At 51.2% G+C, this 26,723-nt stretch overlaps 2 protein-coding genes across 2 annotated transcripts; both read right to left on the bottom strand.

Moving 5' to 3' along the window:
- Positions 1-2,875: 2,875 nt before the first annotated feature.
- LOC101390234 (keratin, type II cytoskeletal 73-like) lies at positions 2,876-16,803 on the bottom strand. The gene is made up of 9 exons (XM_087442003.1): positions 16,777-16,803; positions 12,825-13,289; positions 11,138-11,352; positions 10,249-10,309; positions 9,496-9,564; positions 8,597-8,761; positions 5,845-5,970; positions 5,257-5,464; positions 2,876-3,135 (listed from the first exon to the last, which is right to left on the bottom strand). The coding sequence occupies exons 1-9, from the start codon at positions 16,801-16,803 to the stop codon at positions 2,876-2,878; spliced, it is 1,596 nt and encodes a 531-aa protein (XP_087298129.1).
- Positions 16,804-18,226: 1,423 nt separating this feature from the next.
- Positions 18,227-26,346, bottom strand: LOC147914722 (keratin, type II cytoskeletal 73-like). The gene is made up of 9 exons (XM_087442353.1): positions 25,341-26,346; positions 23,062-23,276; positions 22,759-22,819; positions 22,279-22,374; positions 21,934-22,098; positions 20,954-21,079; positions 20,544-20,764; positions 19,870-19,904; positions 18,227-19,401 (listed from the first exon to the last, which is right to left on the bottom strand). The coding sequence occupies exons 1-9, from the start codon at positions 25,830-25,832 to the stop codon at positions 19,139-19,141; spliced, it is 1,674 nt and encodes a 557-aa protein (XP_087298479.1). The 5' UTR covers positions 25,833-26,346; the 3' UTR covers positions 18,227-19,138.
- Positions 26,347-26,723: the final 377 nt, after the last annotated feature.

The raw sequence follows: 26,723 nt of genomic DNA, 5'->3' as shown, positions 1-26,723 counted from the left end.
GTCCTGGTAACCTGGGAGGCTATGTGTGCCATGCGGCAGGGCGACAAGACAGAAGAGCCCAGGTCCCTGAGACACCCGCTGGGAGAACCATGTAGGAGAGCCGCCCTAACCTGCCTTGGACTGTGAGTGAGAAATAGACCTCTTTTGTGTTGAGGCAAGCCATTGGGATTTCAGGGTTTGTCCATCGAGACAGTCAGTGTTAATGATCTGAAGCCAAGCATAGAAGTTGGCTCTTAACAGCCAAAGCTCTTTATCCTTAATATCCATCACATAATCTTCTGCTCGCTGGTGACCTTCTTCTCTACTTCCCTTCTCACTTAAGCTTCTTGAAAGAACAGTCCATCCTAGTAATACTAAGAGTGATAATAGTAAAAATGGTTTAATAGCAACCATTTATTGAGCACGAACTGTGTGCCAGGCACTGAATTAAGTAATTCTCATACATTCTTTCATTAAATTTAATTCTCATGGCAACTTTCTGAGGGAACTACTATTATTAACCCCTTTTTACAGATGAGGAAACAGGATCATGGAGCAGAAATATCTTGCCTAAGTCACACAGTCAGTAAGTGGCAGAGAAAAACTCCAGCCTGGGTCCATCTGCCACCCAGTGTGTGAGCTCATCCCACGAGCTCTGTAACGTGAAATCCCAGCTCGCTAGCAGACTTGGAAGGGCCTCTCTGATCTGGCTGCTGCCTGCCTCCCTAGCTCCAGCTGCCATGGCACCCTGCCACTCCACCTGCTGAGCCTCCTCCAGCCTTCCGCTTCACACTCCAGCAGTCATGCCCTGTTGTCACCATGCTGGGGCCTCTGGCTACTGTGCCCACTCCTTCCCCTTGTCTATCTAGTAAACTCTGTTCTCTGAAAACTCTGCACACCTTGCCTCCTCTGTCAGCCTTCCCTGACCTTCCTGAAGTTCCTCACTCTCCTCTGTGTGGCCTCTGTATCTTCTTTTGTTGCCAATATCTCACCATGTTGCAGCTACAATTTTTACAGTTGTGTCTCCATCAAGGGCATGGACCAGGTTTATATATCCCCGCATCCCCAACACTAACGCGTGCTAGGTGCATGATAGATACTTAATAAATATTCGTTGAACTGACCACAATTTCTTTACTGGCCCTAAAAGTGTATTCTCTGGGACTAGTTATTCTGCCAGCCAGCTCTTCCTTGGGCAATAAATAAACTGGCATATAGTTTATACAATGGTCTCTTTAAAGTTTGGATTTTGTGAATTGCTTTGCCAGCAGCTAAATACCTCTTTTAGTGAGCTAATTAAGTCAAGTTGTTGAAGCAAAAAGAATCAGGACGAGATTCTGTTTCCACTAACATTTATTAAGCATGAACTTTGTACTAGGAATTACACAGGACATCCTCATGTTGTATCATTTTAGCCTAACAACAATGCAGGGGTGTTATTCTGCCTATTTTATGGCTAAAGAAATGAGGCTCTAAAGGGTTGAGAGCTTTTCTCGTGATCAGCAGTTGGTTGCAGAGTCTGAGTCTGAATTCAAAGCTATAGACTTGAACTCCAGGACTCTCTCTGGACCCACAGTGACCCTGTTCAGATGCACCTGTGAGCCCCAGCCTGCGTGTGTGCCAGCCTCACACTTGCTCTTTGCATCCTGTTGCATCCTGTCAGCATCATCATGGCCTGGGGACCTATGGGAAATCTCTGAGCATGAGAGTGTTTTGGAAGCTGAGTGGTGTGAGTACAGAGATGGCCTCATGCTTAAACACAACTCGTACATGTGCACATTCACATCCATACTCACCCAGTGAAACTTCACCAAGGCCCCAGAGAACATGGGTCATTACTTTAAAATCCATTTTTGCTCTCTTCCCAGAGAACAGGGAACAGTCATAACTCAAACCCCGGCCTTTTAGGAACTGGTCTTCTTCTGCCTCTTGACCAGTTTAAATCTTGCCACAAGACAAGTGTTGGCTCCTCTCCCTGCTGATAATCTGAATATTCTTAAAGATGGCCCATTCACTGGAGCATTGGCCTGAGAAAAGAATGATCTAGAAGGTGCATCTGCTGAGGGCGGGGACAGAGCTGAATCCTGAGTGTCACAAAATCAGTGGAGGAGATGGTGGGACCCTGCAATCTGTGCAAGGGTCTCTTTCACTCACATCCAAAGGTACTTTGGGGCTCTGTGGAGCATACTGGACCTCCAATGCCCCAGGTTCCAGGTCATTGACCTCTACACATAGAAGAGACGGGGCCTGAGATAAGGATTCCCTTAGGAGAGAGAAGCAGGCCGGTCCTGGGTGAGTTTTATAAGTTTGTTGCTGAGACGGGGGAAGCAGGGAGGTGAGGGCTGAATGAGGACAAGAGCTCACGTATGGAGGACACAGATCTCTTCGTTGATAGGACCAGCCTGCAGGGGTGCTCCCAGCTGTGGAGTCTGCAGGGACCATGAAAGATACAACATACAGCCAGGTGTTTTACCTGAGCTGGTGTTGCTCTAACAGGAGACAGTTCTTGTGGGTCTATAGAGCCCCTGTAATCTCATGTACCCATGGAGCACAGGGAAAGTAACTGCCTGCACCAGGGCATGGGAGGCGCAGCAGGAGGATGGCCGTCACGCTTGAGAAAGACCTCCCTCGGCAGAGGGGCCTGCAGGCCAGAGAAGGGTCAGTTTGGCAATGCTTCAGGAAAGGGAGGCTGAGTTCAGAGGTCTCTTGGTATGGAGGCAGCAGGATGGGCTAGAATCCTGATTCTAGAGTAAGAAAGACTAAGACAGAGACATGGAAGAGAGGAGGAGAAGTCAGTGGCAAAGAAAAGCAAGAAGGAGATGATGACAAATGTGACAGAGGAATTTCTTAGAGAAGAATGTCCAGAGGAAACCAGGGCAAGGTGGACAGCTGTCTTTCACTTTATCTCGTGGTCTTCCTGGTGGGCGAGCTCAGAGCTGCGGTCTTCCCTGGGAGGTCCTTGAATTGACTTGCACTCACCAGCCTGGTCTTGGCCTCCCCGGGGGCTGCAGTTCCCACTGCCAGTGATGCAGCCCCCAGACAGCATGCTGTAGCCCCGGCCGACAGAGCTGGGCCAGTAGCCATAGGTGCCGGCGCCACTGAACCCAAAGCCGGTTCCTGCGCCCAGGGTCCCAGCTGTGGAGCTACTGATGACCGCTGTGGAGGATGGAGGGAGGAATGATATGTGTGGATCCTGGACAGGGATGACCCTAAGTCTCCTCCAGCCTCCTAGCCCCAACTAGCTTAAATGTCTCCCTCTTAAGCAAACACTTCCCATCCACCGTGGACTTGAGTTCAGGGACACGCGCTCAATCCCTGAGCAGCTCAAGCACCGGGTGAAACAGCCCAGATCCCACAGGACCCCCAGACCAGGCACCTCCTCATTCTATGAACAAACAAGAGTAGTGAGGGCTCCTCTAAAGAACAGATGATGCCCAAGCTCACATAAGCCAACAAGTCTTGCATTTAACTTCAGAACACGTTCTTAACATTTTTCAAAGAATTTCCTGATTTCTTGATTTAGAGGAGTTTTTGCCAGCCTGTCTTAGAAAGAGACTGAGCTGAATCCTGTGGGGCCAGCACTAAAACTGGTTGTGCATGGCATGTCTGTGCACAGGCCTCCACTCTCAGCGAGGAGGTGCGACTCTTCTGCTGGGGTCTTCCTTCATGCAGGAAAGCCGGGTTGGGGGTGACAGAAGAGGGGTGGGGCTGAGAGTTTCTTCCCAGCATGGGTGAGATTTCTTGGGAAGGGTCAATGTGAAATGTCAGAATGTGGTGGGGAGCTGACTCCATGGGGAAGAGGCAGCAGGTCTCAGCAAAGGAGGCGATTATAACAATGGCGCTCTACTGGGCGGACCCCAGGCTGTCCCACAGGGGGCCCAGTGGTAGGCACCCACTTACTTTGTGTTCGCTGATGGACTACAAATATCCCCTCAGAGGACTGAAATACTCACAAATGCTCACAGAGTTGGTGTATTCTCCAGACATCCTGCATGGTGAGAAAAGCACAGACGCGTCTCCATCACATGGAATCCGAGTTGCCCTCACCACGTCATCAAAAATCATCAGCCGGACTAGCTCAGCCTCCACAAGTGCTCCAGCTGGCCAGATGCTGTTAACTGCGCCTGCCTATCTCTACACACCGCCCTCTCCCTCCTCCATCTACTCTTCCCACTGCAGAGATGTGCGAACTGGCAATCTTGGAGCCCCCAACAGCAACACCACCTCCCAGGGTCCTCCCCCACCACAGGGTTTCTCTTTAGTCCATCCCTTCATTCCTGTGAGGCTGCTGCCTGAATAAATACATGTGTGGAAATATTATCATCAGGAGTTGCCACTAAGGAATCAACTGTATGATTTTAGGACCAGTAACTTCTCTCCGGGTCTCAGCAATGCAATGATGCTAGGTTAGAACAGTGTTTTTCAAATGTCAGTGTTTTGTTTACCACCCTTCTAATTGTTGCTATGACCATGCACAACTCATACTGTTATATATTTAGCATTTTTCATTAACTCTGACTTTTTTTTGGGGGGGGGGTTGAGGAAGAATTGCTCTGAGCCAACATCCGTTGCCGATCCTCCTCTTTTTGCTGAGGAAGATTAGCCCTGAGCTAACATCCATGCCCATCTTCCTCTGTTTTGTATGTGAGATGCCACCACAGCATGGCTTGATGAGCAGTGCGTAGGTCCGCGCCTGGGATCCAAACCCGCGAACCTTTGGACGCAGAAGTGGAGCATGCGAACACAACCAGTACACCACCAGGCCAGCCTTCACTAACTCTGGCTTTTATAACAACAATGTATTTCTTTTAAAAGGAAGTTTGATGTCACCATGGTAAATAGAAAACCAGTACTGCCTGACTAACAAAAGAACAAAAAGGCAGCAGTAAAAATAAATGTAATGAAAATAAATCAATTTAAAAACTTTTGGCTAGATATTGTCTGCCAAGAGACTCTGATCCTGGGATCTACTGTCTCTTTATTAATAAGGATATTTGCAAGTGTCAGAGAGGTGTTAAAGACACAGCAGCACCAAGCTGAGACTTTCTCTCCCGTCGTAATCCGGAGAGTCGAAGGAGGAGAAATGTAAAGGAAATCGCTGTGTCGTTATCTGACTGGATGCTGTTTAAGGCTATGTTGTGGGTGACCTGAAAAGCATCTTCAGCCCCTCCAGCAGGCTGCCCCCCCATACTCTGGGAAACTGAGTCAGAGGATTCCAAACGTTCTTCCAGCTCTAATGTTCTAATACCCCTCCCACCACCGACCTGCACTCCTCACCCTCCAGCAGCTTCCTGTAGGTGGCGATCTCCAGGTCCAGGGCCAGCTTTGTGCTCATCAGCTCCTGGTACTGGAGCAGCATGCGGGCCAGCTCCTCCTTGGCCTGGTGCAGGGCAGCCTCCCGTTCGTCCAGCTTGGCTTGGGTGTCCTTCAGGGCACAATCACCACGCTGCTCGGCATCGGCAATGGCTGTCTCCAGGTTGGAGCACTGAGGGCCAGGAGGCAGGATTTCCCCTGAGTTCTCAGGCACCCTGAGCCTCACTTAACCCTCCCCATGTGCTCCCTGTGGCTGGAGCCTTCTCTGTCCTGCCCTACTTCCCACAGCAAAGACCCACGGTGATGGAGTCCTGCCAACCTGAGCCTGGAAGGCTTGGTATTCTCAGCCCCTCGGCTTTCTGAAAAGATCCTTCCAATTGTTCCAGACTTCAGAGGGGAGCTAAGTGTAGGGGAGGAGAGCAGGGGCTCCACTTGAGGAAGGGGGTTCTGAGATGGAGGACCAAGAGAAGGAGAGGGGCCCGGAAGGGTGTGTGTGATAGGCAGCTCGCCCCTCCCTTGGGAGGGAGCCAGGAACTCCCAAAGCCCCTTCACATGTTTCTTCACACTCTTGATCTCCGAGTACAGCCTCTGGATGAGCTGGGTCAGCTCCGAGATATCGTTCTTGGTGTGTTTGAGGTCATCCCCGTGCTGGCCGGCTGCCAGCTGCAGCTCCTGGAACTAGGAGGAAAGGGGCCGAAGCGGGAACCTTGACTTGGGGCCTGGCTGAGCTCCCCCTGGCAGACTGTGCCTTCGCCTGGGGAGTGCGGCGGAGGTGTGGCGGGGTCCCCAACTTCACCAGCCTACCAACAGCCTCCCACTCAAACATCTGATCATTGGACTTATTTGTTTGCCTTAAACACAGTTGACCTCACTGTTGGTTATGTTTGGCCATAAGGACTGTTGAAAGCCCCATACTCTCCACACTGCAACTTTATAACACAACTTCAATCATGACACTCCTCTGCCTATAGCCCTTCAAAGTCAAGGTCAAATCCAAACTCCTACCGTGGCGTCAAGGTGCTTTGAGGTCTGGCGTCCACCAGCCTCTCCAGCCCCATTTCTCACTGCCACTGCCCATCACCTACCTGGCTCTCTACCTGTGCCAAACAGTTTCATGTTATGTCCCCTGTGCTCTCAAGTCTCTCAGTCTTTGCCTGAGCCTCTCCCTCCAGCTGGAAAACCCTTCCCCACCCATCCTCCGTTTTTCCCTAGCTAGCTCCAACTCAGCCGGTGCAGACTCACTTCCTCCAGGAGGCCTTCCCTGATCCCCTGGTTGGGTGCACTTCTGTTCCCATAGCTTCCCGCACACCAGCCCAAAGGTCTTACCACGCTGTGCTGTGATCACACGTTTCTACATCTTCCCCATCAGACTTAGAATGACTGGATGGCAGGGACCTGTTCTTTTATTTCTGAATTCCCAGTACCTAGCACAGTGCCTAGCTGATGCTCAAAAGAGAGTGAATGAACAAATGAATGAATGAACCGAGGAGGGAGCTGACGAGCTGCCCATCTGCGTTTTCTGTGACTTCTTCCCCTCATAGCTCAGCTAGGCCCCAGGCTGTGGGCAGTCTTGCTGGGCATGGAGGAGCATTTATGTGTGCGTGGTGGGGGCAGATTCGGCTGTACCCCAACCCCACGACAAACCACGAATTTTTGGTCATCTGCTACTGTGGGATTATTCCCGCCTTTGATGTCATCCATTGAATAGTCAACAGAGGGTACTCCGTTTCTACCCCAGAATTTGGCTTAAGGGGAACACAAAACACATGTGACCTTCAGAACTCTGGTGGCTGTCAGTGCCTGTCTCTCTCCCTGGGTGGTTGGCCCTGCTAGTCATCTCATATCTGGCCCCAGCAAGACCCTAGGCTCAGGATTCCTCTTAAAGATGCCAAGTGCCCTGGAAGGGATGGGGGCTTCTCTCTCTGCTCCTGTGTTTTATCTTTGGTGCTAACCTCAGGACAATAAAGACCAGGGCAGGACAGGTGGCCTTCTCCTGCTTCTCTACAAGGGCCCTCCCCACACTGGCTGGGACGGAGGCACTGGCTCCCCCGGACTGACACAACAGCAGTCTCCTTCTGAGGCAAATGCGAGAGCAAACTCCTGCCACTCAGCTCTCTGCCCCCACCAAGTCCCGCTCATAAATGTTTCTTAACCAGAGTCATCCCCTGATTTCGTGTCTAAACACCACGGAATTGGCAGTCAGCTATGGAGATTCAGATCCAGCTCCATCACTGACCAGCTAAATGACCTTGGCAAGTTACTCAAATGCCCTGAGCCCCGGCTTCTTCATCTTCAAAAGGGGGATGATACTAACGAGCCCTCACAACACTGTCGCTGGGACCGCACCAGTGAAATTCTGTTCAGTGCGTGCTTACTGGAAAGGTGCCAGTGTGGATAACCCCAAACAGCAGATGATCCAAAAATCATGTCTGTGCAGACCTGCCTAATTCTTCTGGAAGGAGCTTGGGGTTAAGCACTGGCCACTGGTGATCCAGAGTGATTAGGCCACACAGCCATCCTGCCCCTGGCTTGCAGCAGTAACGTGGAGGGATCCGGCGGCTGAAGACTTGAGTTTGAACCTTTATTAAGAAGCCTATGTTGTCTCCTAGGCCTTGAAAGCCTCCCTTCCTCCCACCCCTGCGGGCCAAATCTTCCTGACCCTAGGGGAGCAGGGAGGCAGGGGGATGGACAAGATCAGGTCTCAAGAGTGTGGATTCCCCTTGAGAAGGAGCCTGATAAGCAGCAAGGAACCATTAGGAAGTTGCCGTCTTGATCTGAGAGACCAAATTATATAGAATCATTTCCCCACCCACCACGCATTAGAGAAGTTAAGATCTAAGGGACTCAGACTCCCCCTTTATTCTTGGAATTGGACTTGAATGAAAAGATAGGAGTCACCTGATCTCAGATAACACTGAAGAGACTCCCCCGGTTTATTGTAATTAACTAGAGAGTTGAGGTGCTAACTACCCATGTTTCCCTCCTTCCCATACCCAGTTCAAAACTTTCTGCCTCCAGAAAGTCATTCCTGACCTACCCCTCCTTATCCTAGTTACCTAACCTCTGTCTCCCCAGCATTCACGACTCTGTTGGGGCCGCATTCATCTGCACTCAGTTATGTGTGTCTTCTGATGGCTGCCTCAGTCCAGGTGGATCCTAAGGACAGAGCCGTCTTCTCCTCCCTTCGGGTTTCTCCCAGTGCCCGGGACAGAGCCGTGCTCCCAGCAAGCGTGTGGGCCATTGTGGGCCATGGGACTGGACCAGAGGCCAGGAACACGTGACTCCGGGAGGTGCACAGCCTCACCTTGCACTGGTACAGCGCCTCAGCCTCAGCCTTGCTCTTCAGGGCGATCTCCTCATACTGGGCCCGGACCTCAGCAATGATGCTGTCCAGGTCCAGGTCCCGGTTGTTGTCCATGGACAGGATGACAGACATGTGACTGATGTGGGACTGGATCTGAGCGATCTCCTGCATAGGACACAAGCATGAAATGCCTTTTGTGAGCAGAGCAAGGTACCAAGATGGTGGCCCTGTCCCGGCAGGGGAGCCCCTAAACCCTCCCAAACAGATGCAAGCTGTATTCCCCAAAGCTTATAAGAATGGAACTCACCAGCCCCCAGGGTTCAACACCACATCTAAAAACTGCTGAATGGGTTTGAAGCAGCCCAAGAAGAAAACAGCCCATATATCTGTCAGCTGAGACAGGTCAGGAGTGGAGAAGGTGGAGGGGAAACAGCCTGGCCACCACACAAGAGACACTAAGGACACGGGAGCCCATGGGTGCTTGGCTAACAGGTTGAAGCTGGAAGCCAGATGGTCACAGAAGTGTAGAAAGGGTGCGAGGACTCCCCACCTCCATCCCTGGGGATTCCTGCCCAAGATCCAAGGAAATACTCCTGGCGGCAGAGAGAAGATAGGCAGAAATGGGAATATGCTTTGCTGAAGGTCAGTGGGAACCCTTTAAGGACCCCTGGCTTCCTGAAGGATGTGAGAGCAGGACATCAGGAGGCCAGGCTGGGACTGACACACATCATTTGGGAACACCAGGGTAGATGTCACTCTCGCCTTTGATCTACAAAGCTCTCAGCAACCAAATGCTGGAGATCCCTGTGCCTTGAAGTTACTGATGAGTAAGTAACCGCTCATTCACATGTTTGTCCTTCCAGAACACGGATCTGGGGGTGGGGCTGGGGGAGCCTTACCCGCTCGTACAGACACTTGAGGAAGTTGATTTCTCCGTGCAGGGCGTCCACCTTGGCCTGCAGCTCCACCTTGCTCATGTAAGCCGCATCCACGTCTTAAGGGAATCCAGAGACCCTCCTGACATCACCCTTCTTCAAGCCCAGACGGAGTTCTCCTGGGAACTGGCGCCCCAGCGCCCAGCTCTGTGGCTAGCTGCCCCAGGGAATGGAGTCAAGACCCAGGGGGCAGGAACCTGACTTCCTCCCAGGACTCACTGCTGGAACTTGAGCAAGTTCCTCCTGCCTCTGGAACTTCTTATGCCCCATCCAAAAACGGAATATTTTCACTGCCTCTATTTGTCAAAGAGAGGGTATGGGAGAGAGCCCTGTGAGAGACCACTGGTCGCATGGTCAGTCATCCGGCAGTCAGAGCCGAGGGCAGCCACGGCGATTTGCCAGAGTCAGGCAGAGGTGGAAGCCCCTCTAAAAGCATGTCCTGTTCCCCGAGCCAAAGTGGGCATGACCTGGGGGTTGATTATCCACATCTGGGCTCCTGCCCATTTACACAAAATATAGAAACTGACAAAGTGATATGTGCTAGAGAAACATCAAGGAGTCCCAGGGTGTCCCAAGCAGCAGATTCCTCCATCTTCTTCTTCAGCCCCAGGCCCTTCTGCAGGGAGCACAGACCTCAGTCTCCTCTCTGATGTCGCCTCCTCCTGCCCTCCATACTCTGCTCCCTGAGTGACGGAGGGACACGCGCCCCCTCCTCACCTTCTTAAGCACCACAAATTCATTCTCGGCTGTTGTGCGCTTGTTTATCTCCTCCTCGTACCTGTAGGGAAAGCGTCACAGTGAGCAGTGTGTGTGTGTGTGTGTGTTCTCATTGTGAAAAAGAAAAGAGATGCCCATATTATGTATCTTTTAATAGGTATCGTTCTACATCTTTGCAGATCTGTCCAACTCACTAGGACTATTTGGCCAGCGTTGTGGGCAGGGTTTGAAGCAACCCCCTCCCAGGCCAGGCGACTGGATGGTTTGGGGTCTGGATTTCCTTTGACGCCTGGAGAGTGAGTAGATTCTTCCTCCTCCCACTCAGTGTCCAAGTCACAGGCACATGCCACTGCCCCTTTCAGCCACGACTCTTGTGTCGCCCAGCTGCCTGACACCCCAACCAATAACTCCACCCCACCCCCAAGCATGAGTCCCAAGGAAGCCAGAACTGTCCCCTGGGACAGGAGGAAGGGGTATGGCCCAAATGTCTGGGACCTGAGGGAAATGAGAGAGGAAGCCCAACACAAATCCCAACTCCCTGCCATGCTGGGGGGCTTTCCTTGGAACTTGGGGGAAACTGAGCAAGCTTGGAACCGAGAGGCTGTGGGGTACACACACTCAGGCTTTCTCGAGTGGGGAGCAGGAGGGAGCATGTCGAGGAGGTAGCTGCCTACCAGGACAGCCCTGCCGCTGCCTGAGAGGCTGGCTATCCCCTGTCCAGCCCACCGAGCAGCCTAGAGAAGACCTTCATCTTGCCCAGGCAGAGGAGCTCAGGATGGGTGACTCTCACCTGAGCTCAGTGCCCTTGAGGCCAGAGGCAAATGTCCCAATGCCTGCTGGGAAAGCCCAGTCAGGAGGGGGTCAGCCTGGGCACAGGGCCCCTGCTCACCTCTTCTTGTAGTCCTCCACCACGTCCCGCACACTCCTCAGCTCCGAGTCCAGCCTCACCCTGTCCCCAGACAGCGTCTCCAGCTGCTTCCGCAGGTTGCTGATGTAGCCCTCAAGGGTGGGCTCCAGATTGTTCTCGCAGTTGTTCAGGTCCAGCTGCTGCAGCAGCTCCCACTTGGTCTCCAGCACCTGGTTCTGCTGCTCCAGGAACCGCACCTGGAACCCAAATCAACAGACACTCAGCCAGTGGAGGGAGGCTGTGGAGTCTCCTTTCCTGGGCAGTAGCTAATGCTACATTAGCTTCAAGGGTAAGCTTCAGCCCTTAGAAAATGTCAGTCATGCCCTTCCCCACCCAGGGCCCTTTGTCTGACTGAGGTTCTCTTTCTGGGGACAGCCCCCTAAGATCAGGAGGGGCCTCAATATCTTCATTTCTTTCTAGTCAAGATCTCTCTCCTCTGCACCTGTCTAACTTGCCCGGACCAATGTCGATGGTCAGCCTGGGCCACCTCTCTAAGGCAAGTGCTTAGACATGCAAATGGGCCTGCACTGGCCTTCACGCTCTTGGGCGTCTCTGCTCAGGGCCTAGTGGCCTGGCCTGTGCTCTGCCTACTCTGTCTCCTCGCTCCTGGCTCTCCCAGCCCAGCCAGAGGCAGGTGCTCGGCCAATCTGAGGTCTCAGGCCTCCCATGCTGCTTTCATGTCCGACTCTCTGTGGTCTCAGAGCATCTCTCCAGGGGGAGAATCAGCATTCTAAAGTTGCAGCCTGCAAATACCAGGCCATTCCCCTGCTTAAAACCCTCTAGTGATTCCACATCACCTACAGGATCAAGTCTAAATTCCTTCTTGTGCTCTTCACAATGTGCTCAGCCCCCTTCCACCATTCACCCAGCACCCACGCAAACCCAGGCTCTCCGCACTCTCCAGACAAGTCCCATCATGCAGCATGTGACTGCTCCCTCTCCTTAGGCTGCCTTTCCCCACCTCTGTCTGGCAAACTCCTACTCATGCTTCATCACCCTATCTTACCCCTGGTGAGCTTCCCCTGCTCCCCTAGGCTCAGGAAGTCTCTGCTTCCCAAGACCCTCCTACTCCTTGGTTCCTCAGTGGTTCTAACTCGAGTGGGGATCGGGATCAGCATCAGCTGGGGGCTTGTTCAAACACGGGCGCTGGGCCCTGCTCTGAGTGTGTGATTCAGTAGGTAGGAGGTGGGGCCTGAGAGTGTGCATTTCTAACAAGGGCTTGGGTGATGCTGCAGCTGCTGGTGCAGGGACCACTTTTGAGAACCTCGCCTCCAGCGCACCGCTGGTCCCCATCTGCCTCGCCTTATAGTTTGGGTGTATTACAGGCTACGAGTCTGTCTTTCAACCAGAGTCTGAACCCCAGGCTGCCGTAGCCCCTCCTTGGTCTGGCTTCTGTTTCACGTGCTGTCGCCCTCCTACTTTTCAGCTCTGAGGCCACCTTCCCTGAGCCTCTGAAGTGGCCACTACTCTGACCACCCCTACCCCCTACCCTCACCACTGATGTCCAGGGTTGGTCCAGTTCCTCCCTGCTCTGTCCTCAGCTGTGTCTGCATCCTGCGGGGGTGGGGGGGTGGCCTGCCTTCCTCTGCCCCAGATGGGGAGACCCCCAAGGGCAGTGAAGGTGGAAGAAGGAGGGGTTCTAGGCTAGGCTTTCTCCAGAAAGTCCCACCTTGTCGATGAAGGAGGCAAACTTGTTGTTCAGAGCCTTTATCTGCTCCCGCTCTTGGGTGCACACTTTCTGGATCTCGGGGTCCAGCTCCACATTGAGGGGGGCCAGGATGCTCTTATTGACGGTGACCTGGTGGATGCCCTCATGTGGGCACACGGATGGACACGCAGGACCCAGGGCCACACTGCCAAACATGCTGCCAGCAAAGCCACTGGCCCGGCTGCAGCCAAACCCGTAACCCCCTTCCCGCCCGCTACCACTGGCCACGTTGAAAGAGATGCTCCGGGCGTCCCCCACGCTGTAGAGGCTTCGACTGCTGAAGCCCCCACTGAGTCCTTTGTTCCCTCTGCGGTAGGAGGACAAGCTGCCCCCTGAGAGCCCTGCTGAGCAGCCACTGAAGCCCCCCTTGGCGGCAGCTCCCGACTTGTAGGTGTATTGGCGGCTCACGCTGAGGAGGCCAGAGAGCTGGAATAAGATGCTAACTCTTAGCTGAGATGCAATTCACCAGCCTGCGATCTCAGGCTCCCCCTTTATAGGGCTCAGGAGGGAGCCGCTGCCCTAATTTGTGGCTTTAGTTTGCCTGGGGGCAAGAAATCATTTTCTCCCAGCAAAATCAGAGAGGGGTAAATAACTTGAAAACCCCCAAATTGCTGAGCTGGCAAAGGCAAACCTTGCTCATGTAATCTGAGTCTTATCTGATTACATGGGCTCATTATCCTGGCCAAATGATCCCCAGAAAGATCTTGGCTGGAAGGTTTGTCAAAGCCTCAATTGCCCTTCCCCGGGGAATGGAGGGACTGGATCGCGGGGGTGCAGGGGGGAGACGTTTAATTGACAGCGTCAAAAGGGAGAGATGTCACAACTGTCCCCGCGTCAGATAGGCTTCCTCAGGGACGCTGGCTGAGCTGCTTTTCTGTGCTTAGGAAGAGACTCCCCAGCCCGGCTTCCCAGGGTTTCCGGAGACTGTTCTCATGGCTGGCCAGGGCCACAGGAGACAAGCCCACTCGGAATCCAGGCCCAGCCCTCTGGCTGCCAGTCCCTGCTGTGCCCTCCCAGGCAGATCTCTTGCTCCTCTGTGCCAGCCAGGCTGCCCTGCACACACTGACTTTGTTCCTGTATCCTCCCACCGCCCCCACCCTTGACCTTGACTTAATGACATTGCCACCATTCAAGATGGCTGGCACTGGTGTACAGCTTTACAGCATTGAAAGAGCTCCTTGCACACAGAGGCTCATTTAATCCAGTTAACCTGGGGAGGAGCTGTGATGATCCACGTTTTACAAATGCGAACACCACAGCTCAGATAGTCGAGGATAGCAAACATTTCATGAGCCCTTTCTTTGTATGAATCCCAGAGCATGCAAACACCCAACAAAACACAGGACCCAGCTTTGAGGACCCCCTCGGCTGGTCTTCAGACCCCACACTCAGAGTTATGCTGGCCTTATTTGTTTATCCAGCAGCCAGCCAGCCAGCCAGCCCTTCACCTACTTGTTCATTCATCTATCCATTCATGTAACAATCTTCTGTCGAGGGCTGCCTCTGCCCCAGGTACTGTGCTAGGCTCTGGGGTCATAAATTAATAAGACAGAAGCCTAGTTCATTATTCTAGGGGGGAGGGCAGACACTTGAATTTTGTTAGACCCTTGGTGTTACCAAAGAATGTGACCCAAGAGTTTCACAATTCCCAAATCCCAAATACACTCATAGTGTGTAACTTCCTCCATAAAAATGCAATCATTTCACTAGCTGAGTGCTTGAATGAACGGCTTGCCAATCCTTTTTTTCTATTTGTGCGCAGAGGGATTATGGCCCTATTCCGTATTATGTATTATAACACACAGTGTTATGCCTCTAATACTATTGTATCAAGCAATTGCCAAATTCAACCTCCCTCATTTTTTTTATACGAAACAGCTATTTTCTAGTTGAGAAAAACCATTTTCTTAGATGGTCTCAGTTTCACCACCAGCAATGGCATTTGGCCATCTTTTCCGTCTTTTTCACTAGGCACAAAGGTTTTAGCCCTTTGCAGTTTCTTCATAAGGCACGATGGGTAAAGACCAGAGCTGTGCTGTGACAAGGATGCTGAGTGTTCCAGCCAGCACGACCCCCAAATTGACTCCTTTCAGCACCAGAGTCAGGGTAGACGGGATTCAGACCCGTGTCTCAGCAGAACTGCCAACTGCCATCACAGGCCTGGAGATCACTCCCTAAGGGCTGAAAGCAAGTGTTCATGCTGTGAACGCCATCTCTGTCTGTGGTGTGTGAGTGCAAATGAGCAGCCAGCCCCTCACCCCACATGGCCTCCACTTCCCCTCTCCCACCCCGGCCTTTCCACCCCGTGAGCCTGCCACAGGAGCACCTGGGAAACCTTCTCTTGTCACTTGTCTCAATCCAACCGCTCCTATCTGGCCAACCTCCCCAAACTGTACCACTTCTCTGCTCTAATTCAGTATCTCCACCTGTGTTCCAGATGTGTACCAATCTTCTCCGACAGCCAGAAAGTTTCCTGAGGGCAAGACCCAGATCCCATCATTCGTCTAGTCCTCTTTACTCACTGCCAGAACCGTGGGGGTGACAGATTCTCAGGAAGTCAGAGAGGAAGCAAAAGAGCTTGTTAAGAGGATAAAAAGACAAGCTTACAGACTGGGAGAAATTATTTGCAAAGCAAATATCCAGCAAAGGACTAGGATCTGGAATATATAATGAACTCTCAAAACTCAACAATAAAAGAACAAGAAATCGCATTGGAAAATGGGTGAAAGGCATGAAGAGAGATTTTCTTGAAGAGGATCTACAGATGGCAACTAAGCATGTGAAGAGATTTTCAACGTCACTAGCCATTAAGGAGATGCAAATTTAAACCACAATGAGATATCACTACACATCCATCAGAATGGCTAAAATAAAACTTAAGTGACAACACCAAACGCTGGCAAGGATTCCGAGAAACTGGATCACTCATACATTGCTAGTGGGGATGTAAAATGCTGCAGTCACTCTGGAAAGCAGGTGGGCAATTTTTAAAAAACTAAATATGCAGCTACCATACATCCCAGCAATTACACATCTGGGCGTTTGTCCGAGAGAAATGAAATCTTGTGTTCACACAAAAACTGTGCACAAATGTTCATAGCAGTTTTATTTGTAATAGCCAAAATATGCAAACAATCCAGATGCCCTTCAGTGGGTGACAAACTGGTACACCCATACCGTGGAGTACTGCTTAGCCAAGAAAAGGAACAAACTATTGATCCATGCAATGGCCTACATGAATCTCCAGAGAATTATGCTGAGTGAAAAAAGCCAGTCACAAAGGGTTCCATACTATATGATTCCATTTATATAACATTCCTGAAATACAGAAACGGAGAACAGATCAGTGGTTGCCAGGGCAAAGGAGAAGGTGTCACAGGAGGTATGGGTGTGTCTCTACAAGGACAACATGAGGGATTCTTGTGATGAAGGAAACGTTCTATATTTTAACTGTATCAATGTCAATATCCTGTTTGTGATATTGTTCTACAGTCTTGCAAGGTATTATCATCTTACAACATTTATTGGGCACTTACTATGTGTCAGGCACTGTTCTGAGCACATTAATCCTCAAAATAACCCTATCAAGGAGGTATGAATAACATACACTTTTTACAGATAAGGAAACTGAGGCACAGAGAGTTTAAGTCTCTTGGACAAGGTCACACAGCTGGGAGCTGGGAATGGAATCCAGGCAGTCCACTGTAGAGCTCTTAACCAATACTACCTGAAATCTTTTTAAAATAATTCATTTCCCCGGCCCCAAGATTCCAATTCCAAAGGTCTGGGGCAGGACCTGAGCTTGTAGAGTTTCCTATACTTCCTCACACTTTTTTCTTTGGAGCCTGAACCTACCCTCAGGGTCTCTGCCTTGTAAAGGCACTATCGGGAGCATGATATGGTTTCAGCTCACATTCCATTGTCCAGAAGTTAGTTCCATGGCCGCAATTATCTGCAAAGGAGGCTTGGAAATGTAGTCTTTAGGTGGGTGGCCATGGGCTCCTTGACAATTTCTATTTCTGTAGAAGAAGAGGAAGGCTGCTGAGGGACGAGCAGCAGGCTTGGGCACACTCTGTCTGCTAGATAAGCACTCTCGTCCCTGTGTCACTCCACTCTTTAAAACCGCACGATGGAGTCCAAATCTCTTGAGGTAACACCGCAGCAGGATGACCAACCATCCTGGTTTGCCTGGGACCGAGTGGGTTCTCAGGACATGGGCCTTTCAGTTTTAAAACCAGAAATGTCCCAGGAGCACAGAACAAGTTGGTCAATCTACCCAGAAAGCCTCTGGTCTCGTGATCCAGCCCCACCCCCCTCTCCTGCCACTCCTCTCTCCAGCCTTCGCCAGACCTCATATCCTTGAAAGAGCCCACAGAGCCAAGCTCTTGTCAACCTTCAGTTATTCAACCTATATTTACCGACCACCTACTATGCTCTTGGCTCTTTTCGCAGGGGATATGGCACCTCCATCTAACTCCTCCTTGCTAACTCCTCCTCCTCTCTCAGGTTTCCGATGTCAGCTCCCAGGGCTCTTCATCAGGAAGTCTCCCCCAACCTCCTGGTCTGGCCCCTTGCTCCCGACGTGCACTTCCCCGAGACAGCACTCAGATCCCTGTACTCTGGTTGCACATGCGCTCGCCTGCCCTCCAGGTAGACAAAGGTCTTGGTTGCCTTTTTGTACCAGTGTCGAGAATAGAGTCTAGCACACAGTAGGTGCTCAATAAGTGATGGTTGAATGAATGCTGCCTCTCCAGGAGCCTAGGGCTTGCTCAAACTAGAAGCTGTGCCCAACCTCTCCCTGGCCATTTCCCTCCTCTAAGCGCCCAGAACAGAGCTCACGACAGGGAACCGACGAGCCCCCCTCCCAACCCAACACTGCTGGACTCTGCAGGCTGCTGGGCTGGGAACTGCTTTCTGGCCGAAGCAGGAGACAAAGCAACAGAGCTGTCCTCTGACCTGAGCCCCAGGCTGCTGCTTCCCACTCCACACCCTCTGGCCGTTCACCTGATAATAATCCTCACATCAATAAGGATAGCAACACGGTTACCCCTTCATTAGGCAATAATGACCCCAGGTTGGCTGCCAAGCAAGGCTCGAGGACCTGAAGTTAATTATTTTAAAAACAGAAGCTGAGCTTTCCCAATAAAGAGAGGAAGTACGAGCCATTTTTTGCCCACCTTCCAAAGCTAAAGAGAAATACAAGGCCCTTCTGGGAGCACAGGTGACCGAGCCAGGGAGAACAGAGAGTGAGCGTGTGTGTGCGCGCGCACGTGCTACAGGGCGGCGGTGGGGGTGCACAAGACTCAGGGCCCATCCGATTAGCGCATATTTTATGAATTCCCAAACAGAATGAATTTCCCATGAAGTTTATTGGAAAGTATGGTGGGGAGGGGGTTGAGGGTGTGGAGGTAAAAGCAGACAATTCTTTAAAAGGAAACACAGGACACAAGACCTTCTCCATTGACAGCAGGGGCCCAGGGCTCTGGTCATACCCCTTCTAGCCCAGCAGGTCACACTGAACGTTTATTTCAAATTGGACTCTGCCTGGAGTGTGGTCCTAAGACATATTTGTTATTGTTACATTTTTATCCTCATCCCTGGGGAGACCATGAACTCAGCCCACTCTCAGGTTACTCTCCAGTGGACATCCACACTGGCTTTCTCAGGGAAAGGGGTGGGGCCAGGCTGGCATGCCTGCACCCCCAGGTCCCCATAGATCTTCCTCTTTCCCCCTCCCTTGGTGAGCACCCAGGTCTGGGATTCTATGGGAGGCAGAGTCCTGATGCCCCAGGATGGGTCAGATGGGGCTTTAGAAAATCAAGTCAAAACAAGATCTTGATAAACCATTGCAGATTATCAGTATAATGGCTGACACCCACTAAGGCGGATAACTGAGAATTGACTGTGATAATAGAAAATGGTGTGTGTGTGCATCCGTACTTCAGGACTGAGGGAGAAGAGCTTTTGCTTCTGCCCCACAGAAGGGGCCAGCACGGACTAAGAACACAGTGGGGGTGCAGGATGGGCAGGGGAGAAAGTGACTGAGCCCTGCAGGCCCACTGACACTGCCTGTGAATGGTTTCCTAGGGGGCCCCAACTTTTGGAAGAAAAAAAAGAACTTGTGTTGACCCACAAGCCTGTCTCCAAATTGCCAAAGAAAATAAAAAGGCGGGAGTAGGGCCAGAGCAGGTACGTATGCTGTGAAATATTCAGGGTAAACGGACGCCATAAGATCAGAGCGAGAAGATTCCACTTTGCCTCTGGAGGGGGGAGACCTACACGTTTCTGTGCCCCGAACTGGAGCCCTGGTTTCTCGTTGAACTGGACTCCTCATTTCCCACGCCAGAATCGGTGTCTCCAGAATTCTCAACTTGAGGTCTGGACCCCCAGGAGCTCCCGCTGGCCCCTGCAGACCCCGCAGCCCCAGATGATGCCCCCGATGCTCTGAGGGCGCTGCCTCCTCTCCTGGAGACTCCGCCCCCTGAGCCGAAGCCAGAGGTGGTCGCACGGGAAGTGGAGACTGTGCTTGACACCACAGCTGTGGGGGGACAAAGAGGGAGGATCAGGGCAGCTCTAGGCATCCCTATACGCCTTCTAAATCCCTGAATACCCATCGCACACACAGCATTGAGGGGCATCTTCCTGAAGTGTCTCATAAAGGAACAATGGCCGCCAATGCCAGGGCTCCTACACCATCCATCCATCTGGGCCACCTCTCCACCACCAGACTCAGGGGGTCTTGAAGGCGGGATCTCCACCGCTTCCTCTGCCTGGAGGTGAGCATGAGATCCTAGATGCAAAGGGAACCCTGGAGCTCCCCTATTTGAATCCCCTCCATGGGGCCGGAAGACAAGAAGTGACTTGTCCAAGACCACATAGCCAGTGCAGACAGTGAGGCCACGGCCCCAGCCCCCAGCCTCCTAGCAGAGGGCTCCTCCCTCCTCATGTCAGGAAAGGGCAAGGGTGACTCCTGACTGGCCAGCGAAGGAGAACCCCAGTTACTCACCATAGCTCACGCTGTTGGTGACTTCTCCAGACAGCCTGTTGATACAGAAACAATCAGAATAATCAGTAAATCTTCTGACCAGGGCTCAGAGGAGGACAGTTCCCAGAAGGAAGGAGACCCTGGGTCTGATCCATAATTTGTAATTCAGTCTCACTCTGGAAAAGACTTGGGCCCCAGAATTGTGTCAGTTCCCACCTGGAGTAACAAGGGCAGCTGTCCTGGATTCCTCTGCCCATTCTCCCCAGCCGTGGTGGGCTCATCGCCACTGCTTCTCCCTCCCCCGGCCCCCTCGGCCCTGTCCCTCTCCACTCTTTGCCCAGCCTGAGCTCAGTCCAGCCTTCTCGGACTGGACAAAACTAGGGAAAGCTATTCATTTTTTCTCTGGATTTCTCAATGACAGGGATATCTCCCCACTTTTCCTTTTGGTCCAGAGATCCAGAGGGAAAGTTCAGAGGAGTTAAGGACTCCAGCGTACAGGGCCAGGGTCTATGCTAATCACGTGCACTCTGGACAAAGGCCCTGACTAGACACCCCCCAACCCACCACCGACAAAGCTCAAGTGTCATCTCAGGAATGAAAGAGTTAATTAGTTGTCCCATCGTACAGATGGGAGGGCTGACACAAGGTCACTACCATTGGACACTCACCCATCCTCTCTCCCCTGGGTCACTCACCGGCTCTCCTCACCCTCCAGCAGCTTGCGGTAGGTGGCGATCTCCACGTCCAGGGCCAGCTTGGCTCCCAGCAGCTCCTGGTAGTCACGCAGCAGCCGGGCCAGGTCCTCCTTGGCCTGCTGCAGGGCAGCCTCCACCTCAGCCAGCTTGTCCTGAGCATCTTTGAGGGCTGCCTCACCCTTCTGCTCCGCCTCCAGGATGGCGTCTTGCAGGGCAGCACACTGCCAAGGGCCAAGAGCAGGTGGTAAATGAGGCACAGGAGATCAGGTACCTACCTGTACCTGGCTATGCTTCTCTCTTGCCTTCCTTCATAATTTATTGTGGAAGATGTTAGAATACAGAAAAGTAGGGGAAAAAAATCTATCATGAGCCCACCCCCAAAGGCCACCACTGCCAAGTTGGTGCCCCACCTGTTTCTTGAGGCTGGTGATTTCTGCCTGAAGTCTCTGGATGGCTCGGTTCAGCTCACTGACCTCCATCTTCATCACCTGGAGGTCATCACTCTTTCTCCCGGCAGTGACCTGGAGCTCCTGGTACTGGAACCAGGAAAAGGCAAGAGTGAAAAGATAGCAGAGAGAGAGTCCACCCAGGGCTCCTCACCCCAGCCCTCTAAGCCTCTAAGTCCAACCAGGACTCATGTGTCCTGCCCAGCCTGGTCATTGTGGCCGAAATCAACCTCTAAAGGAGACCCATTCCTGTCTGCTGGGCCTGTGTGGTCCAGCTGAGGAAACAGAACATTCCCATACAGCTTAGATATGGAACTATCAAAGATCACCTAGCCAAATCCTAGACAGGAATACACCTCTGGTCTGTCCTTCCCAGTCGGACCTTGAAGGGACAGATAGCAACAGGCAATCCACAACAGGAAAAAGGCACCAACTATTTCATGTTTGGACCTGGAATTATTATTTCTGTCAAAGAACCACCTTAAATTGTGTTCCACTAAGGTGGGTATAAGGAATGTCAGACTTTCTGAAGATGGGCTTCCATAGATGTGGCGTAGGAAGGCAGTGGGGAGCATGTGCAGGTAGAAGGAAGCCGGCCTGGTTGAAATACTGGCTCTCATGATACATGGAATGAAGAGCTGACTGTACTGGTTTGAAAGCCATCTTGTTGTCTCCAAATGTGCCTGGGTCTGCAGAGTTGGGTTGGCTACCTTAACATAGGACTGGCAAGTCCCCAGGATGCCAGAGCCCTAGTAACTTCCAGTGGTGGCTGAGCCAGAGACCTTCATAGGTATCCCTCCCCACTAATCTCCAGGACAGGACATATGAGGTCAGGTCCACCAGCCACAAGACCAATGGAGCAGGTCAATGTCTACTGGCAGGAGTGGGGATCCTGTATGCCATCTGGGCATAACCCAGCACAAGACACTTCTCCAGGTGCGCACTTTGGTCTGGTACAGGGCCTCGGCTTCAGCCTTGCTCCTCTGAGTGATCTCCTCGTACTGGGCCTTGACCTCGGAGAGGATGCTGTCCAGGTCCAGGTGCCGATTGTTGTCCATGGAGAGGACCACATTGGTGGTGTTGACCATCTGCTGCACCTTGGCCAGCTCCTGTGCAGCAGGGCAGCAATTAGCCCTCAGGAAACACTCAGCACCCACCTTTTGAGGTTCCCAAAGCCAACTCACCATGAGCCACCCAGAAGCTCACAGGCAGACGAGGGAAACTTATCCCTCTTCCTCAATTTTCCAAGCATCCCAGGGGCTCCCAGAAAGCTTAAACCCCAAACTTACAGCAGCATAGAAGACTTGGAGGAATTCAACCTCCTGCTGCAGGGCGCCCACTTTGGCACTGAGATCCACCTTGACCAAGTAGGCACTGTCAACATCCTGAAAGAAAGGAGGTGGTGGGCCCCAGGGGGCTGGAAGACTTTGACCTGCACGGTCAGGATGCCAGAGGGAGAATAGCATCGATAGGCAAGCGATGGGGAAAGACCAGTTCTCCATCTAGAAGCTAAGAGAGTGGGGACAATGCTGAGTGGATTTGTAGCCTGAGTGGTGATAGCCTTAAGAAGTTGAGAACAGGACTTTCGAGCCAGAAAGCAGGGTTGCCTTCATTCTTATTATTTCTTAAAGTCTTGCACCCAACACAGTGCTGACTCAGAGGTTAACTGGAGTCGGGGATTATTCACAGCTGAGGAGACTGAGCCCAGGGCCCAGCAGGATAAGACTACCAGAACTGAGACCTGGGGGAGAAAGCCAGGGACCTCTCACCTTCTTCAGCACCACAAAGTCATTCTCGGCATTTGTCCTGCTGTTGATTTCTGCTTTGTATCTGGTGGAATTAGTAGATAAGAGGACTGTTAGGTCTAAAGATATTCCATTTTCTCTGCTTTCCTACACCCCTGAACCTACACCCACAAACAGATTCACAAGAAGAAAACAGAAAGAGATCCTAAGGATTCCTGAAAGAGAGGCCAGTTCTCGGCCGTAGCACTTCTTTCAGACCTAGATCTGGGATCCATCCACATGCATTTTGGCCCAACACTAACTGTCCCCCTCTCCCTGCTCACTCACTGCTTCCTGTATTCCTCCACGGAACCCTGAGTGTTCCTCAGCTCTGCTTCCTGCTGGGTCTGCTCTACCGTGAACTTGTCTGCCTGCCTCCTGAGGCGGCCGATGTAGCCCTCCAGGATGGGCTCCAGGCTGGGGGTGTGGGTGCTGACATCCAGCTGCTGCAGCAGCTCCCACTTGGTCTCCAACACCTGGTTCTGCTGCTCCAGGAAGCGCACCTGGAAACAGGAAGTCCATGGGCTCGGCCCCTGGGGGACAGCCGGAGCGGGCTTGAGAAGTCCCTGACAGCCTGGCAAGAGTGACAAGCAAGTCCAGTTTGGCATTAATTCTCGACATGCTATGATAAGGTTAGTTAGCCCTATTATTTGGGTAGATTTCAGGTATGTGTGAATGGACAATTGCTTAGAGCAGTGGTGCTCAAACTCTAGAGAATATTAGAATCAATCACTTGGAAGATCATAAAGAACATGGAGGTCCAGGTTTCTTAATGTAGGATAGAGTCTAGGCTACCAAGATTCCTAGACTGTTTACCAAGATTCCTAGGCTGTTTACCAAGATTGTTAGTTGATTCTGATTCCCTCCAAAGTTTGAGAGCCAGTGGCCCAGATCATTCAGGAAGAGGAGAATCAGGAAGACTCATCAATGAGCCAGCAAAATAACTCACTCGCAGAATGTTTTACCAAATAGCCACAACTATTCGATGTGGACGAAATATTCCCTTTCTTCACCCTTCTCACTGTCTTCACGACATTGCACGTGATGGCACAATAAGTAGCAAAAGAGAAGAATTAACTGTTAACAAGTGCCTTGAATTTGTGGGACACCTTCCTGGCAAAGATCATGGGACACTTTCTCCACACAGCGAATCTCCTCCCTCCTCATCCCACCCCTCCCGCCCCCCATCCCACAGCACAGCAGGCAAAGGAAGAACATGGTTTAGTTTATTTTTTTCCCCAAGCCAGATCTTTAATGCAGCAGGAACCTGTATAATTTCCCACCTTTTCTTTTTTCAGCTTCACTGAGGTACAATTGACAAATAAAACTGTAATATATTTAAAGTGTACAACATGATGATTTGACATATGTATCTGTTGTGAAAAGATTCCCACAATTGAGTTAATTAACACATCCATCACCTCACATATTTACCTTTTTTTTCCTTTTTTAGTGAGAACACTTAAGTTCTACCCTTTTAGCACATTTCAATTATACAATACAGTATTATCAACTACAGTTGCCGTGAAAGAACAGATTTCCTTAATGCACCGTCTACACTGGTAAGGCTGTCCTAAACTGCGAGCTCTGGGCACATTCACCAATTCTACTTTACTTCTCACTGGGCTTCTCCTTATTTTTTCCCAGCTCCAAGTCTATGCATCAGTGCAAATCCACAGCTGCTCCTCCCTCAGGAAGAGTACCCCAAGAAAGATGGGGGTAGGCGGAGCTAGAGCATTCCTCCCAGACAATCATGAGCTTCTCATTGGCACAAACTCCAGCTGCAGCCTTCCTGGCCCTCGTCTTCCCCAGGGCTATTGGGAGTAAACCTCAATTCAAGGCTGGCCCAAGGGCAAATTGTTTGGCATAGCTGGTATAAGAAGTCTGGCCTCCTTTTGGTGTCAGGACTAGAAGAGATCTGAAGGTCAGCATTCTTCAAGGCTGTAAGTATAGTTCACCACTCCCAGCCTGACCAACGGAATTGAAAAATCACCTGGCCGAGTCATTTGCATTGGCCCCGTGCTCCTTTTCCAGAGCCCAATAACTGGGCACCGTCTGATTTTTGTGGTCCTATTCGCTGGCTTTGAGAATAGAAATGCCATTTTGCTCAGAGATAACCTCCTAGACTCAGAATCGTGTGGCAACTTATGGAGAAGAAACCATTTGCCAACGTCAATGCATCCAGTTATGAGATACCCACTGAACCATCCAACTTCTTTAAGATTGGACCTGTCAACCCGTTCTGATTTACTATACATGCAGGAGGGATCACCTTTATTTCAGGGTGAGTCTGCAAGGCCCTAAGTTTGATGTGGCTGTGACAGATTGCTGAGCATCAGATCCAGTCTCCTAGGGAGGCTTGGAGAACATGAGAAGCAAAGTGGGCACCTTCCACCAGGGCCAACTTTTAGAGACAGGGACTGAACTGGTTGACCTCAGATAAGCCAGACCTGCACTGTCCAATACAATAGCCACTAGCCACATTTCCGTCATAGCAGAAAGGCCTTTCTGCAGGTCTCTGGAGTTAGTCGGGCCTGGCCAGCTGGCCTCCAGGCATCAGCACTCACCTTGTCAATGAAGGAGGCGAACTTGTTGTTGAGTTCCTTGATCTGCTCCCGCTCCTGCTGCTTCACCTGCTGGACCTCAGGGTCAATCTTCACATCCAGAGGCTCCAGCAAGCTTTGGTTGGTTACAACTTCCTGGATGACCCCAGGACAGACTGCTGGGCCTAGAGACCCCAGACCCCCAAAACCACTGCCAAGGCCAAAGCCTACCCCACCGAGGCTGCCCACCCCAAAACATCCACCCCTGTAGCTCCCCAGACTGCCACCATGGCCCAGACCTCCAGCTACACTGGCGGAGACGCTCTTGCTCCCGCCAAGGCTAATAAGACTCCGACTACTGTAACCTCCAGGCCAGGCAGAGCCGTGACAGGGGCCGCTGCTCTTGTAGACTGACAGCGAGCTCCCTGCCCTTCTCCAGCACCCTCCCGGCAGAATGGCTGAGCCACTGCTGAAGCTTCCCCTCTGGCACCTCAAGGCATTGACCTGCCTGCTCATTCTGACACAAGAGGAGTGAGTGACACTGAGAAGGTGGGAAGAAGATGGCTCAGTGTTTCCCTGCTGGGGTGCGGAGGGCTCCCCTTATATAGATCTCGTGGAGTTGGCAGCTAGCCAAGGACAAGTTCATGGGTTTGGCTCCCCTGAAGCTGTTAAGTGACAAGAGAATAAATAACACTATCTACTTGGGAACGGCATGTCAAATAATTATTGCTTAGTTAGCAGGGTTTTCCTATTATTACCTATTTATCAACTATCTGCTGACCTAGGCAACAGAAGGTGTATGCAGTCTTACCCAAAAGCCCTCAGAGAGGGTGTTTTCTGAGACAGTCGGTATTTCAACACTTTTAGTTTCTACCAGAATGGTACTGAAACTCAAGAGACATGTCCTAGAAGCTTTAGGACAATGACACTGATGAATTAGAAACTGATATCTAGAAAAAATGGCAATTCAGAGAGACCCACTCAATGGAATTTTCTACAGTTGGCGGGAATTGCTTCTGCCTCCCTACCAAACATTTGTTTTTCCCAACAAACATCCAAAAAAAAAAAAAAAAATAGAGAATAGTAAAACTATGTCCAATGATGGAGTATTATATAGATAATAAAAATGAGGGTTACAGGGTTTATGTAAACATAAAAAAATTTTCTGTTTTAATGTTAAGTGAGAAAAGGAGAAATCGAAATTGAGTAATCAGCATGACCACTAAATCCTAAGCACAGAGAGAGGCTGGAATAGGACTGGAGATACAGTTTGAGCATAGCTGTATTCTTTTTAAAAACTGACTAAAGCTAAATATTTTAGAAAAATATGTTCAAAAAATATATCTATCAAAGTGTTAATGGTAGTTGTTTCATGTAATGGTTGATTTTTAAATTTTCCATCTTTCT

The sequence above is a fragment of the Ceratotherium simum genome, chromosome 17 (assembly GCF_057802395.1).
Source record: "Ceratotherium simum simum isolate JZ-2026a chromosome 17, ASM5780239v1, whole genome shotgun sequence".
NCBI lineage: Eukaryota > Metazoa > Chordata > Mammalia > Perissodactyla > Rhinocerotidae > Ceratotherium > Ceratotherium simum.
Note: the sequence above shows the minus strand (reverse complement) of the source record. Positions and strands in the feature narration are given on the sequence as shown.

Coding starts and splice junctions, on each gene's coding strand:
- LOC101390234 (XM_087442003.1), bottom strand. CDS start 16,803: ATGGAACTAACTTCTGGACAATGGAAT. Junction 10,310..11,137: donor GTGGAGGACTACAAGAAGAG/GTGAGCAGGGGC, acceptor CTTTCCCTACAG/GTACGAGGAGGAGATAAACA. Junction 9,565..10,248: donor AATTTGTGGTGCTTAAGAAG/GTGAGGAGGGGG, acceptor TACATGAGCAAG/GTGGAGCTGCAGGCCAAGGT.
- LOC147914722 (XM_087442353.1), bottom strand. CDS start 25,832: ATGAGCAGGCAGGTCAATGCCTTGAGGTGCCAGAGGGGAAGCTTCAGC. Junction 22,099..22,278: donor TCCAAGTCTTCTATGCTGCT/GTAAGTTTGGGG, acceptor CCTGCTGCACAG/GAGCTGGCCAAGGTGCAGCA. Junction 21,080..21,933: donor AGGCCCTGTACCAGACCAAA/GTGCGCACCTGG, acceptor TCCTGGTTCCAG/TACCAGGAGCTCCAGGTCAC.